This window comes from Callionymus lyra, chromosome 3 (genome assembly GCF_982586985.1).
Source record: "Callionymus lyra chromosome 3, fCalLyr1.hap1.1, whole genome shotgun sequence".
Classification (NCBI taxonomy): domain Eukaryota; kingdom Metazoa; phylum Chordata; class Actinopteri; order Syngnathiformes; family Callionymidae; genus Callionymus; species Callionymus lyra.
In genome coordinates this window covers 7,623,452-7,640,647 of record NC_141820.1, presented here as the reverse complement: position 1 = coordinate 7,640,647, position 17,196 = coordinate 7,623,452, and the positions used below count along the sequence as shown (strand labels likewise).

The following is a 17,196-nucleotide window of genomic DNA, read 5'->3' as shown; positions in this document are numbered from 1 at the left end:
CTAATAATAATAACTAATACATTTGAAGATCATAGTTTGACGATGGAACGTGTCAAAGTTACTCACAAAAGGTCATCCCTTGACTAATGGCCTCTGTTCTCCTCCCACCTCCAGAGCTGTTGTTGTTATCAGTGCTGTCAGGAAGTGCCTGGTGCTCGTCGAGCCAAGTTTCTCTTTGCTCTATTGTTTGTTCCTGACAAGAGTTTCTGTTGTTTGTTTGTGTCAAGAGATCAAACTGTTAATGCCTTTTCTACATCGATGACATGTAGTGTTGTCACTTCGAGACGTATCTGTCGTAACATATCATTCAGATTCATGTTTACAAAACATTTGAAGTCAGAAGTGGTGTCACGATGAATCAAAACACTGATGCACTCCCAGCCTGCAGGGGGCGACCTCATCAAATGTGCACTACTTTACAGTACACTTACTTACGCAGTGCACAAATTTCGATTAGTGCTGTTTCAAATCACACTAACAGGAAATAACTCGACAGCTTCTTCTTCTAATACTTTTTAACACTGATTGTAACCAGTCGTTGAAACACTATCATCGACACTTGACAACACTTTTCTCCAATTGAAACAAGTTATCAAGTTGTGTTTCATTGTGGTATTACTGTGGTTGTGTTGTTTTGTGGTAAAGTTAGTGTTTTCTCGAGACATTCGTTAGTGACCTAGCTTCCGTTTAGCGACGTAGCTATAGACGTAGCGTCATCTACGTCACTAAGATGACGACCGTTGTGTGTCCATCGATCCACACTCGATTTTCTGGCCGTTTGAGTGCACATAGCACACTACGTTTTCCGCACACTGCTCAGTGTTAACGCACATGTGTACTCGAATTATTCAGTGTAAGTGCAGAAGTGCCCAAAAGGGACACACCATTGCCATGTGTTTCAATGAGGAAACACTTCGAGCAGGAATTAGAGACTGATAACTTCTGCAACAAACACATTTAAAATATTTACTTCAAACTCTGCTGCTACACGCTTACAGGAAATGACACGAAAGCTTCTTCTTCTACTACTATTTAACGATGATTTCAACCAGCTGTAGGAACACTAGCGACACCTGCTGGCAGCACGTTTGGTTTGCATCAAGAAATATGAGAAACAAAATATTCGCGAGAAATTTACGTCGGTATCAGCAGCGAAGACGTGTCATACTCAGTATATTTATATTCATATATATATATATGTATATATATATATATGACGTAACTTCCGTTTACAATGTCAACATCACTAAGATGGAGATGTTTTGGGTAGAAAGTGTCCATCGATCCATACTCAGTTTTGTGGGCGTTTTAGTGAACATTTAGTGTGTATAGAGCACTACATTTCACATACTAAGAATTGAGACACATTTATACACTAAATATACTAAAAGTACGGAAGTATGCAATTTGAGACACAGCTCACGTCTCACATCAATCCAAGATGGACGTTACAGACGAGCAGTATGGAGGTATTTGGATGTTTTTAAGTGTCTTTTTGGACGAAGATGAAGACAACTGAGCTCCAGTCGCTACATTAAAATGAACAAATATGTTTGTCTAGAACTCTAAAAAGAACAGATTACTCTCAACCTTTAGTCGACACAAGGGTGAGTAGAACATACATCTACAAAATGAACAAATATTATTCTGGGCTAAAAATCAAAGACACTTTACAAACATCACAAATCTGGAGTTATTTCCACGTCGTGCTCGGAAACAAACTTGTGTTGTGAGTTTGTGTCTGAAGGAAGAAGAAGAAACGTTGAGGATCTATAGACAACAACTTCCCCCTCACGTCACATGTCTCGCCGCACAGACGTGGCGAGAGTCGCGGTTCATGTTCTCTTGAGAGACGAGTTCCCATTGTGTCTTTCTATAGCTGCACATTAAAGCCCTTCCATCATCCTTCCTCCCAGCCATACACTCGCTCCGGCTCTCATCCTGGCAGGAACTCCTGCTGCGATGGCTTCAAAACGCGCTGTAGCTTGAAAGACCTTCAATGCTTTGACAGACTTTCTTCAGCTCCATTGAAGTCAACGATGGAGCAGATGATGTCGGTCGCTCCGAGTCTTTGTAGACGTGTTTGTGGAGGATCAGACGTGACTGTTGGACCAGAACCCACCGCTGTTGCTTAACATAGCTGGAGAGGTCAGTGTCGGGCAGATCGATGCACAGGATCGACTGTTAAACGTGCAAATAGAATAAGAATAGAATTTAATTTAGTTTTGTACTTTGTATTTTCTCGTCCTAATAAAATGAATAATCATTATTTTGTTATAATAATATCCTAAACTGAAAATACTTAATGTACAGGAATCCATTAAGAACCACTTTTTGTCAAAAGCAAACAAACAGGACAGAATGTTGAGGACAAAGGAGAGGAAGTCTGTCAACGCCGGGACTCGAGTGGAGTTTTCCAGATGTTATTCGAAGGATGTTCGAGCCGATAATTTTGGAATCACATGACAAACTGTCTTAAAACAAAGCAGCGACGAGAGAACAACTCCCTGTCAGTCAGGAAGTGGAAACTTTTCTATTGTCAACAACATTTTATAAATACAAATACATTGGTCGATTTGCGTGTGTGTTGTGTGAATCTATTGTGTTATAAGTGTGTGTTTGTACAAAACTCCCTTTAATTGAAATATTGACGTTAGATCTTAAGCCCCGCCCACTGAAAACACTTGAAGTGAAGCATGGAGGTTTATCACCCTGCGTCATCAATCCCTGAAGTCTCCACCTCCAAGGTACCCGTTGTTTAAACAAAGCGGGCCGTGGTTACAGCTGGAGGAGGAGTGAAGCCATTATTACATCATAATGGGCTCTCGTAACCTCTCGTTCGCCCAGATTTCAGAGCAACTTTATAAAGTAATAAGTGTAAAACATGGTCATGATGAGGAACTTACTGCATCTTGGAGAGAAGAACATTTACTACATGAGAGTTGAGTTTGACATTAGTCGACCTTTAAGCTGTACATAAATATTCTCCTCTCAATGATCTGTCCATTCATCCACGACAGAGACTTTAAATCAAACGTACACATAAGAACCGACAACATCAATGAAAACAATGTCAACTTTTGGAGCATTTTCGATGAATGTTGTTACCAAACTTTCCCACTTTGGAAGACGAATTCAAACGTTAGAACTTGAATTTGGCGCCGACATTTGAGGCAAATGAAAATATATTGGATACAGTTGGAATGAGTCTCATCTAAACAGGGGCCAAGAGAAGAAATTAGGGGGAGATGTAAAATTTTCTGATGATTTATTAGGACATAACATGGAAAAACATGACATCTCTGAGCCACGACCAGGTTTTCACTTCATGACAGGAGACAAACAGATACCTTTATGTATTTGAAACATTGGGATGAAACCAGAGTTCCCAGAGACCTTCTCACGTTTGGACTGAACACATTAAGTACATGTACACAGTATCAAGATGAATCTTCTCTTCGGTGACACGAGGTAGACGTAAAGATGACGTTGATTGGATCAAGATGTCTCGGGATGAAGGTGAAGCTCCTCCTGGTCTCCTGCTGCTGTCCAAACACACCCGGAGACGTCGGTTCGAAAACAAGAACTCGCACCTGTAAGTCTATCTCCTTGTTATGCTCGCGGAGAAATGAGTCAAGTTTTCAAAAGTGACGCTTTGTGTGTGTAGTTGTGGGTGAAAGTGTGTGTTTCAAGAGGATTGTGCTTCCTCGTATGAAATACCCTCAACGTGGTCCAAAGGGGCGTTTGGGATTTTTTTGGCAACTTGCCGAGTCGGTCAAAGATCATGTGACTGACATTTTGGTTCACTCTTGCAGTGCGTGCTCAGTGGGACTTCCCTAAACTGTGTGCGTCTGTTTGTGTAGATGTAGACTTCAAGTACAACAACTGGAGTTGGTGCTACCATCACAGTTACGACGATTGTAAAAATAATACCGTTTGCAAAGACGGGGCATGAGGAAGAAAATTGAATAAAGGTTTGAAGATGGAAGTCCAGAGGTGTTCTTTGGCAACCTTTAAGTAGATTCCAAGAGTCTATTAACGGTATTATTAGATCAGAGAATGTAAAGTACACAAAACTTCTTCAGGGACAACAGGCTTTTGAAGACGATGAGTCGAATGACCACAGGAGGAAAGAGTCTTTGCAGTCCGTCTGTGAGAAAATTCTCCTTTTTGTGTTCGACTGGAAGAAGATAAAGAAGCTTTTATGTTTGGAATTCTTGGGCTGTTCACATTTGGCCCTGGCTGGTTTTCACTCATGGTCCTCCTCTGTGAAATATTGGGTCTAGATGGAGTACAAATCAAAGAACATTTCAAGAGGTAAGATGAACTGCAACTATTATTTTTTCTACAGTTGAGCAATCTCCCTCAGACTGCAACTACCACCTATCTAGTCGCAGAGTGCTAGTTTGGAAATCAAGCCGATGATCTATTCGAGGTGACACAGTCCCTTGCTTCATGCATTGGGTCCAAGTCAAGGTTTGGAGAATATCACCCTCGTAGCCCCTCAACAGCCCTTCAAGATCTCCAGACCTCCTCCTCTGGTCAACCTCCTCGCAGCTTGCCGACATCATGGATCTGACAGATCTATGGGAGGAGGCCAATAAAGAGTCCAAGAAAAAGTATTCCAACTTGCTGAGGCAAGAGACCAGAGGCCAGAAGATAAAAGTGTGCCCTGTGGAGGCGACTGTAAGGGCTTTGTTGCCAACACAACAGCAGAGCTCCTGAGAGAAGTTGGAGTCAGGGGACAGTCCCACAGACAGCATGGCCGGGAGATCGGGGTCACCTGCCATAGCTGGGCAACTAAGGCTGACCTCGGGATACACAACGGCTTGATCGACCCGTGGTTCATCAGCTGAGGGCGTATTGTACCGAAGCACCCTGGGAAGCCGGATCTTTCCTGTCACAATCCTAATCAGAGCGACTCGACACCTGAGTGACTGCTACACAATACCCAGTTCTATTGAACCCTCATAGTTTAGTCATATTTTGTGTGGGAACCCTATTGTAAGTGCTGAAGGGAATGTAGGAAGAGGCCTGACACCACAAAGGCACAGTTGGACACTGGTGCAACTGTGCAGGACGGATAAAGACCCTTTGATTCCACTGAGAGTTGGACGCTACCTACAACGTATCGGGCCAGTATGAACAACGCCCTCCTGACCTCCTGGTCTCCTGGTCTCCAAAACCTGACATGCTGTTTACCATTGTTCAAGTCACAGTTTGACCTGTTTTAACCATTACGTCTAATCAGCGCTATCGTCTCCCGTTTCCTGCCGCGGGAAACTCGCCGTCGTCGTCCGAAACAATCCCATTCTGCTCCGATCCCGACACTTTTGACCGCTTGCCAAAGGGTGGGGTAAACTTTTTGACGGCTAACCAGGTTCTCCGTGTTCAAGCAGTTTCCAGGACATGAGCGACTGGAAATCTTTGACCTCCAAACTGGAAGAGGAGGGGAGAACATTTCCTCGTTGACCCCTCGGCGTGATACTTCTGCAGTGTTCGCATTCCTGAGCGAGTCCCTGCCAACACAGATCTCATCTCTTTAGCAGCACAAATGACCGGACCTCGTCTAGAACTGTGTAGGAAAATGGCTCCGGGGTCAGTAGTTAGTTGAAAATACACCCAGAGGAACCGGAGTTCAAAGTGAGGAAAACGACCTCCTTCATGTCCAGCCGGGTGTTTCCACTAGAGCGTTCATTCTGCAACATGGTCTGCTGACTGTGAGACTCTTGATCAATCTTTGGTCACTATTTTAAAGCAGCGGTCAGAGGTTCTGTCCGTGGGAGGAGCTACAGAAAACATTGGATTATAGATAAGAAAGCCTGTCTCAAGTGCACTAATCCAGAAGAGTCTCAATCATGGGATCTTAAATTCAAAGATTCCGATCATCATCGTTTCTTGGCAAAGATGTTAGAAGGCTAGAGATACTACACATGAACACATCACTGGTTAACTTATATGGATGGATGGATGGATGGATGGATGGATGGATGGATGGATGGATGGATGGATGGATGGATGGATGGATGGATGGATGGATGGATGGATGGATGGATGGATGGATGGATGGATGGATGGATGGATGGATGGATGGATGGATGGATGGATGGATATATAAATGATTGAATGGATATATGGATGGATGTATATATAAATGGATGGATATATGAATGGATGGATATATGGATGGATGATATATGGATGGATGTTTATATGGATGGATGGATGGATGGATGGATGGATGGATGGATGGATGGATGGATGGATGGATGGATGGATGGATGGATGGATGGATGGATGGATGGAGATATGAACGGGTGGATGGATGGATGGATGGATGGATGGATGGATGGATGGATGGATGGATGGATGGATGGATGGATGGATGGATGGATGGATGGATGGATGGATGGATGGATGGATGGATGGATGGATGGATGGATGGATGGAGATATGAATGGGTGGATGGATGGATGGATGGATGGATGGATGGATGGATGGATGGATGGATGGATGGATGATGGATGGATGGATGGATGGATGGATGGATGGATGGATGGATGGATGGATGGATGGATGGAGATATGAATGGGTGGATGGATGGATGGATGGATGGATGGATGGATGGATGGATGGATGGATGGATGGATGGATGGATGGATGGATGGATGGATGGATGGATGGATGGATGGATGGATGGATGGATGGATGGATGGATGGATGGATGGATGGATGGATGGATGGATGGATGGATGGATGGATGGATGGATGGATGGATGGATGGATGGATGGATGGATGGATGGATGGATGGATGGATGGATGGATGGAGATATGAATGGGTGGATGGATGGATGGATGGATGGATGGATGGATGGATGGATGGATGGATGGATGGATGGATGGATGGACACATACTGTACGTGTTGCATTAAAAAAAAGGTTCTTCTCACAAACTTCTCAACAACAAGCAGTGAAAAAACAGAAAAACAGAGATTTCACAAATGTCTTTAATTCAAATAAAAAAGTTGAAAATAAAACAGGTATTACGGTAAAACATTTGAATTGATGGTAAAATAAAGAAAAAGGCGTCTGTGAAGTTTGATGTTTTCTCGCTCATGAAACTGAGTTTGAAGAAATCATGCGTCTTTGACGTACGTCCTCACGGCCACCACGTCTCCCATGATGCATTTCTGTGGAGAGAAAACACCTTCAATGACTTATGTCTGTATAATAATTACTTGAATGTGTTTTTATTTAACACTTTCTGTTATCGTCATGAAAAGAACTTACTATACAGATATTAAAATATAAATATTTAAATAAATACATTTCACTTTTAAAATGTTGCTACATTTTCTCACCTCTTGTATTTCATTCTAACTTCACTAAAATATAAGATTATTTTACATCAAATACTTTTGATTGTTTTTCCTCAGGAGCCACATTTCTTGCTGTTGCTCACAGAAATAAAGGAGGGAAAAGTATAAACTCAATTATTATTTTATGTAATTTATTAACTTTTACTTTTTTCCAGTTTTTCATTTTAATTTTCACTCTATTTAAGGGTAAATTAATACACACAAAAAAACAGTCATATTTATTTACAATTAATGAATAATAAAAATAAAAACAAGATAAAATTGTTAGCCATATTACCTTTTTTGTTAAAAAGCACTTGATTTTCCCCCCAACATTTTTTTTATATTAACTTAAATCATTTTTTAAGGGCAATAAATACTCAAATTAATGTCAAAAATCGATACAAAAAGTCCTAAAATAAAAAAAAAACTAGTGATGAATAATAGAAATAAAGTTACATTTTACATGATTTCTGTCCTCATAACTGCAGTCAAAGGACCGAGTGTGGCCCTCAGGTTTCACTTCAACTCAGTCTGTGTTAAGAAATGATGTTTAATTCTAGTTAAATATATAAGATTTAAGGTTTATTATTTTATGTGAAGCTCTATTTTATTAGACCTTTACTTATTTAAAAAACAATTATAATGTTTAATTCTAGTTTAATACATACAATTTGTGGTTCGTTATTTTATTTAAAGCTCTATTTTATTAGACATTCGTGTAAGGTTATATAATTATATTTATATAATTATAGTTATATAATTATAGTTGTTTAAAAAACAATTATAATGTTTAATCTTAACGCGATTCTCATTTAATCCTTTATTTAAAAGTAAAGTACGTAGTTTTTACTACACTTGTTGGTTTAACGAGGGATGAATCTTCAGTTTTCTCTCACTTTAATAACAGCCTCAGCACCAAAAGAAACAGTGTCTTTGTAGGTCTCACCGCCACGAGCTTCCCGTCCGTGACCTCCCTCTCGATGCTGGTCTCCTTCCCGTCCCAGGTCTGCTTCTGCACCAGCTTCTGGTCCTCCAGGCTGAAGACGGTCTGGTGGCGAAGAGACAAGAGTTTATAGACGCGCGGGTCCACCTCCCTCGAACCCCCCTCTGGACCCGGACCGTGGTCTTCCTGTCGTCGGCGGTGGTCTCCTCGAACGCCTCCCCGAGCCGGAACTTGACCTCGGTGGTCTTGAAGGTGCTCTGGCTCTTCAGGGTCACCGCGCCCTGCGCGTCCACGCTCACCACCAGGTTGGGTTTGGTCCGGTTGCCCACCTGTCGGATGGCGAAGCCCACGCCTGCGCAGTGAGTGAGGGGGGGGGGGGACACAGGTTAGTTAGAGGAGTGGGCGGGGGTCACGGGTCGGACCCACCGATGGCTTTCATGTAGTCGTCGAAGTTCTCGCTGGAGAGCATCTTCCACGTCCCGACGAACTTGTCGACCATGTTTGCGCAGGTGTGTGAGGGTCTAGAGTCCAGCGGGGAGACCAGAGAGGATCAGAACCTCGCCCGGGTCCGGGAGGACTTCTTAAAGGGGGACAGCGCCGGGGCCAGACGCGCGAGGGAACCAATCAGAGCCCGGGATGTTCGAGAGGCCACGCCCCTTTCCTGAGAGTCAGACGAGGTGCGACCTTTGGGTATGAAATATTGCAGTACTATTGAAGTAATATTGTAACATCTGTGTTTCAACATCAAAGAATCGATTCTTCCTTCTCTGGGTTGAAGGTCAGTGACTTCACATCAAACTTTATTTTTTAAATACCATTTTTAAAGCCTGGGATTTATAATAATATGTGTCATATATTTAGGAGCAGGTGAAATAAACTTATAATTAGAAACATCATTAATTGAATTCATTTTTTTAAAGTGAGTTTATTTTTCTTTTCTTATCTTTAAAATCACTTTCATTTGTAAACAACCATGAAAGGTTAGTTTTTAATTTTCAACTATAATCAAACAATTTTCAACTATAATCAAACAATTTTCATCTATAATCAAACAATTTTTAACTATAATTAAACAATTTTCAACTATAATCAAACAATTTTCAACTATAACCAAACAATTTTTAACTATAATCAAACTATTTTTAACTATAATTAAACAATTTTCATCTATAATCAATCAATTTTTAACTATAATTAAACAATTTTCAACTAAAATCAAACAATTTTCAACTATAACCAAACAATTTAACTAAAATCCAACAATTTTCAACTTTAATCCAACAATTTTCAACTTTAATCCAACAATTTTCAACTGTAATCAAACAATTCTTAACTGTATAAATACTTTGATGCTAAAACTAGTTCATGTGTTCAAACATCTAAAAATGAAGTTGATTCAATAAATCAATGATTTTTCTAAACAGTCAAACATGAATGTTTGCTCTCGACAGACTCGTGTTTAAAAGTCATATTTGCAGATGAAGAACCAACTGGTCGACCTTCGACCTCAATGAACCAACTGGTCGACCTTCGACCTCAATGAACCCACCATGATTGCAACAACCAACAGACGGAGATATGAAGAATCATTTCTTCTTTCATTGCTTCACGCTCGCATGTGACCCGTGTCTTCCTCCTCCTCCTCATCCAGTCGCCACAGATGTCTCACACTCAGATCAGAGCTTGTCGGGGTCAAAGGTCGGGGCTTGAAAAAATGTCCACTTGAAAAAATGCTGAAGTCATCAGTTTCAAAACCATGTCTCGCTCAAGAAGAGGTTTTGAAATCAACAGGACGAGACGACGTCAGAACATGGTTTTTATTAAACATGGTCACACGAACAAACCACCGACGTCAGGCTTTGCTTTGAGGGTCTTTGCTCTCGCAGTGAGTCACGAACGCCTTCATCATCTCCGCCGTGGTCAAGTTGGCGCCTTTCATCACCAGCCGCTCGCCGTCCACTGGAAGACAAGATGGTCGAACAATGACCTTGAAATGAGCGTTTGACTTTCCCGTACAACTTTATCGACACCACGCTCACAGACGACTGAAGATGTCGCGACACAAAATAAAATCTCAGCGATATTTATCTTTAAAAGCTGCTGGAGTCACAGCATCCTCTCGTCCTCAGTCATCACTAGGACTTAATAAGATATTATTCTTCCTTTGGCTGCGTGAAGAAGTGAATAATGCTGCCATCTGGTGGCCATGAGTTTAATTACAAGGCAAAAATAAACAAACTGAATATTTGTATGTTAATGTAAATAAAAAATGGAATTATTTTATTTTACACTAAATAAATAAACCAAAAACACATCTATAATAAAAGTAAAACATGCTTTGGAAGCAGAGAAATAAGTTAAAAACATTAAATTCATAAATATATTAACCTAATCAATGTGACCCAGTGAACCAATGGGCTGCTTTTGTCATAAGCTCCGCCCATTCAGTGGGAGCACTAAGAGATCCGATTGGAAAAGCTGTGTGTCAATCAAAACAGCTAATTTGGTTGATTGGAAGATGATTAAATGAAACGTTAAGTGAAGAGAAGGTTAAATCTGCAAATACCGTTTTATTTTGCAAATACACCGAAAACACTTTACTTTTATCACTCGTTTCCTGCTATCAAACCAACGTCAGCGCCGCGACATAACACCAACAAAAGCAGTCATATTGTTTCAATTTGAATTAAACTTTATTAGACAAACTTTCTCGACAACGACAAAATCCACTCGGATCAGTGTCACTTTTAGTTGAGATAAACTGAGCTAAGCTAGTGGTAGTATAGTGTATAGTAGTATAGCTAATATTATTATTGAAATATGGTGTATATTAAAAAGGTTATTTAAATGTAACAAACCGAGTGTTGTTATACCAGCAGTCCACTAGGTGGCAGTCATTACTTATGTAGCCGTTTTTTGGTTTGATGGGCCTCATGAGAACTACGAGTTAAGTCCAAGTAAGTACAACTACCTATGATGCAACACAAAGGAGTAGCAGTATACATATATAAATATATACATAAATAATACATATTTAATCAAAATGTTTCAACTATAATAAAAAAATGTTCAACTATAAATCCTTTTTTTTTTTAAACTATAATCAAACAATTTTCAACTGTAATCAAACAATTTTCAACTATAATCAAACAATTTTCAACTATAATCAAACAATTTTCAACTTTAATCAAACAATTTTCAACTATAATCAAACAATTTTCAACTAAAATCAAACAATTTTCAACTTTAATCAAACAATTTTCAACTATAATCAAACAATTTTCAACTGTAATCAAACAATTTTCAACTGTAATCAAACAATTTTCAACTATAATCAAACAATTTTCAACTATAATCCAACAATTTTCAACTGTAATCAAACAATTTTCAACTAAAATCAAACAATTTTCAACTTTAATCAAACAATTTTCAACTAAAATCAAACAATTTTCAACTATAATCAAACAATTTTCAACTGTAATCAAACAATTTTCAACTGTAATCAAACAATTTTCAACTATAATCAAACAATTTTCAACTGTAATCAAACAATTTTCAACTATAATCAAACAATTTTCAACTATAATCAAACAATTTTCAACTATAATCAAACAATTTCCAACTATAATCAAACAATTTTCAACTATAATCCAACAATTTTCAACTGTAATCAAACGTACCGAAGGTCACGTCGATGACCGGTTCCGACTGGTCGTGCTTCACCATGGTGACGACCTCACAGTTCATGTTGGTGGACTTGACCTTCTCTGACCCGACCAAAGACAGGAAATCCCTGCATCGGAGAAAAAAACCAAGAGTGAGTTTTTTAAGAGACTGGAAAAAAAACCTTCACATTGAATTTCTCGTGTTAATGACCGACATGTTTATACGTCACCATAGCAACACGAACACGAATCTCCTTGTGTTTGATCAAATCATAATCTGACATGTCGTGAAAGGTCAACAAAGAAATCTGATCCCACTAGTACGTCTCAGGTCTGCCCTATGGCCTCCACCCGATAGGAAAAAAAAGAAATCGAGAATTAATAGAGTTTTTATCGTTATTACAAAGTAGGTGTGTGAGAAAATATTTACACACTTAAATATCGCAATTGTAACTAATATGATTTTTCACTTAAAGTCAAATTTTGTTTTCATCGTAGTTCTGTTGTCGTAAATGCTTTTTGTATAAAATAATTTGTGTTTTTATTTAAAATGAACATATATTCACAGCGTTTTCTAATTTTTGTGTTGCAGTTAGATATCGGGCCTCTAGATGGCAGTAGCAGTCATTACATCCTCGGTTAAAGGAAGAATGAAATCCTAGCGACGACTGAGGACGAGAGGATACAGTCCAGAGTCCAGCAGCTTTTGAAGCTGATGTTTGAACATATTTTGGTTTCAAAACAAATGAAAGCAGTTACGACTTCGTCAAGAGTCATGTGGTCTGTAAATACTACAACACCAGAGTCAAGTACTGGACAATACTACACATATATACTTGTTACTACACTATCACAATACCAGAGTCAAGTACTCGACAATACTACACATACAGTATATCCTTGTTACTACACTATCACAACACCAGAGTCAAGTACTTAACAATATTACAAATGTATCCTTTCTACTACAGTATCACAATATTGGACCCATTATTGCACAGCATCTTTTTTTTGGCTTTCAAATCATAATTAATTTTTTATCATAGATCTTTTATGCCCTCAAGATCCTGGTGATGACTGAGGGCGAGAGGATACATTAAAGACTGAGGACAAGAGGATACAGTGAAGACCGAGAACGAGAGGATACAGTGAGTCCAGCAGCTTTTAAAGCTAATGTTTGGACATATTTTGGTTTGAAAACCAATGAAAGCAGGTACAACTGAGGACGAGAGGATACAGTGACTCCAGCAGCTTTTGAAGCTGATGTTTGAACATATTTTGGTTTCAAAACAAATGAAAGCAGTTACGACTTCGTCAAGAGTCATGTGGTCTGTAAATACTACAACACCAGAGTCAAGTACTGGACAATACTACACATATATACTTGTTACTACACTATCACAATACCAGAGTCAAGTACTCGACAATACTACACATACAGTATATCCTTGTTACTACACTATCACAACACCAGAGTCAAGTACTTAACAATATTACAAATGTATCCTTTCTACTACAGTATCACAATATTGGACCCATTATTGCACAGCATCTTTTTTTTGGCTTTCAAATCATAATTAATTTTTTATCATAGATCTTTTATGCCCTCAAGATCCTGGTGATGACTGAGGGCGAGAGGATACATTAAAGACTGAGGACAAGAGGATACAGTGAAGACCGAGAACGAGAGGATACAGTGAGTCCAGCAGCTTTTAAAGCTAATGTTTGGACATATTTTGGTTTGAAAACCAATGAAAGCAGGTACAACTGAGGACGAGAGGATACAGTGACTCCAGCAGCTTTTAAAGCTGATGTTTGGACATATTTTGGTTTGAAAACAAATGAAAGTAGTTACGACTTCATCAAGAGTCATGTGGTCTGTAAATACTACAACACCAGAGTCAAGTACTGGACAATACTACACATATATACTTGTTACTACACTATCACAACACCAGAGTCAAGTACTAGACAATACTACACATATATACTTGTTACTACACTATCACAACACCAGAGTCAAGTACTACACAATACTACACATATATCCTACACTATCACTCTACATCGTACCGTTGACGCTGATATTTATCAAGATTCGTGACAGATTTATACTAACAAACGTAAATTGGTAAATGAAGCTCAAACTACTGGTTCAATGTCTTCATGAACAGCAGCCACTGACCACTGCAGACACACGAGACTGATTCTGATAAAGAACGATGTAAAAAAGTTATAAATCCTTTGTAACAACATGGTTTTAACAAACATGTTCATCAGTTTAAAAAGAAAACACGTAGGAAACAAACACCGAAAAGAAAACACGCTACGTTTGTTCCTCTAAAAACACACTTTCACATCTTCAGAGAAGCTCAACACAACACAAAATCAAACACACAAAACACACGTGTTTTACCGCGTGGATCTGACGTTAGACTCGAAGGGACAGAACTGAACCGCGATCTTCTTCACCGCCTTCAGGATCAGGGACCCTTTGCTGGACGCCGCCATGTTTCTTCCTGCGACGGAGTGACGTCACGCTGCGTCACTACTGGGGCGCGCTTCCGGTGCTGAGCACAAGAGGACGCTGTCAGATCGAGTGTGGCGGGAACTCGGGTTTCCTCCCACTTTTGTCGAAAACAAACGGAAGTTAACGATGATGGACGAGTTTATTCAAATGAAAGTTATATTTAAAGAAACAATTCACTTTATTATCCAGTTGACCTTTCGTGTTTCTTTAAATATAACTTTTATTCTAATTAAAATCGTTTTTTTGGTTTAAACTTTTATTTTAAATGATCAATAAAAACCTAGAATTCTTCTGTGTAACTTCTCTTTTACCGATAACACTTTCGCTGACGTGAAAATGAGGAAACATTTCAGTAAAAAGAAGAGAGAATTAAATAATGGTGATTCTAGACAAAAAGTAAAAGGATTTAATATCTTAATATGTTTTATTCACGACACCGTATCGATATTCAACAGCACGTTATCGATTTATTGTTCAAATTAACTTACAAATACTCACGGTGGAGTTACAACAGTCGAGAAATGTATTTGTATTGTTATAGTATTAAGTAAGTAAGTAATTTATATTTATATAGCGCTTTTCCAGACCAGGGTCACAAAGCGCTTAAACAATCAAAACAATATTCAATAAAGTATATACTTTAAAGGTCAAGATAAAATTTATTAAGTGAGTATCCCGCAAATAAACATCTATTTTCCTAAAGAAATACAAAAGTATATTTGTTGCCTTTGTCTCGGTGTGTTTACGATTAAATGATATTTTTTTCTACAGTTAAATTATCTTTTAAAAAAAATAGTCATTTCCACAATATCGCAATGTATCACATCGTATCGTATCGTTTCCACCGTATCGCGATACGTATCGTGTTGCCAAAACACATCCTGATATTGAAGTAAGTGTTTTATTTTATGTCATTTAATGCAAATATAGTCCATTTTTAAACGTTTTTCAAACAACCATCAGTGATTCAACTCTAACTCTAAACTCCTCTCAGTCTTTCGACTTCAAAACCGCCATAACTGTGTGTTGTTTTTGTTTGGAGAAGCCCGATTGTGTATCACTGTCCAAAAGTGTGTATTGGTTTCGCTGCGGACTCACTTCCCGGGCGTGTGACGACTAAATAACACAATCGCTCTCTTTCCCGGACGAGCTGGTCCGCGACAGTCGGACGACCAAGGCCTCCCTTCTATATTTAGACACACACGGCTCAAGCATTTCCTACACACACACACACACACACACACACACACACACACACACACACACACACACACACACACACACACACACACACTTTTGTGTGTGCTTGTGAGAGCCACACATGGGATTGTGCGTCGACCGGGACAATGAACACTCGAGTGTTTATTACAATATTGATTTTTAAAAGACTCAACAACCCCAGACAGTCAGATTCGATGGAAACAGTGAAAAACAACAAGAATTTAAAAAAGAGTTAAATAGTTAAAAGTATAGTTTAAAAGGGAAAATAACAAAACATGAAAACTGCAAAACATTACAGTGAATAAACTTGATAAAAAGTGTAGATTTGTATGTTTTATTTGAAGTTGTTTTATTTGAATTTCATGATTCTTTTGACAAGTCCAGAAAATAATCTTTTTTTAAAGCTATTAAGGCACAAATAAATCCTTAATTATTAGTTTATATAGTTAAACATTCGGACAATGAGGTGAAAATTGTCTCAATACAGTATGTTTTACTGATTCTATTGTCATTATCTTGTCATTTTTTGTCTTTTAATATCATTAAATAAGTGTTTTTTTCTAGACTCCACAGGTAAATGTGACTCAAACTAAGTCTCTTCAGACATTTTCACTTGAAACAAAACTTGAAATATTTACGCTATAATATGTTTGTTGTGTTGATACTGTTAAGTGGTTGCGACATAACTTTTCTAGATTATTTGAAAAAAAACCACCTATTATTAAAATGGTTAATTCAAATGTCAACCTTGAGTTCAGGCTGAAACTTAAACAAAAAATCATCTTCTGCGACACTGGGTGGACGTGTGAATATAAGTGTGAAAACTACCCTGAAATGTTTCATGTTTTGTTAAGTTCGAATGTTGTCGACCGTCTTTATTATTTAGGCTTCATCACGTTTTTATTTCTGACTTATTCAATTGCTGCTGCAGAATTTTAAAGTGTTTTTTTAATCTTTAACGAAGACATCAAGCTTCTAAACTCAACAACCATAATGTTGAGAAATTATTTCTACGTCTACAATTGGAAAATTGAAGTTATTGTGGCACAGAATGAACCTGCGTTTTGTTGATGACAAGTTTATATTACAAAATATAACATAATTCACAATTTAAAGGGTATTATCTCTGTTATTTCTGTTCTTTTAAGGTGATTCATAATAGGTTAATTATATCAATAAATGATTTAAAATTAGTATTTTGTAAATAAATTGTAATTAAATAATATGAAATCCATGTTTTTGTTTGAGATATAAACATTTTGCTTCACATGATGATGCTAACATTTCAACACCATTATAACTATACAAACTTCAAAGAGTTTTAACCCTTCAAATGCCTAATTTCGCAAGTTTGTGTTAGTTTACATTAAATATTATCCAATACGAATAATCGTACCGGCAGTCAAAATCCTGATATAAATAAATAATAAATAATAAATAATAAATAATGAATGATGAACAAGGAATAATAAATA

At 38.3% G+C, this 17,196-nt stretch overlaps 2 protein-coding genes across 2 annotated transcripts; both read right to left on the bottom strand.

The window, feature by feature from the left end:
- Positions 1–6,990: 6,990 nt before the first annotated feature.
- Positions 6,991–8,855, bottom strand: fabp4a (fatty acid binding protein 4a). The gene is made up of 4 exons (XM_087786304.1): positions 8,732–8,855; positions 8,482–8,657; positions 8,309–8,410; positions 6,991–7,191 (listed from the first exon to the last, which is right to left on the bottom strand). Exons 1-4 carry the CDS (start codon positions 8,802–8,804, stop codon positions 7,138–7,140), a joined length of 405 nt encoding a protein of 134 aa, XP_087642430.1. The 5' UTR covers positions 8,805–8,855; the 3' UTR covers positions 6,991–7,137.
- A 1,253-nt stretch (positions 8,856–10,108) lies between these two features.
- mrpl53 (mitochondrial ribosomal protein L53) lies at positions 10,109–14,498 on the bottom strand. The gene is made up of 3 exons (XM_087785660.1): positions 14,387–14,498; positions 11,986–12,098; positions 10,109–10,264 (listed from the first exon to the last, which is right to left on the bottom strand). The coding sequence occupies exons 1-3, from the start codon at positions 14,479–14,481 to the stop codon at positions 10,158–10,160; spliced, it is 315 nt and encodes a 104-aa protein (XP_087641786.1). The 5' UTR covers positions 14,482–14,498; the 3' UTR covers positions 10,109–10,157.
- Positions 14,499–17,196: the final 2,698 nt, after the last annotated feature.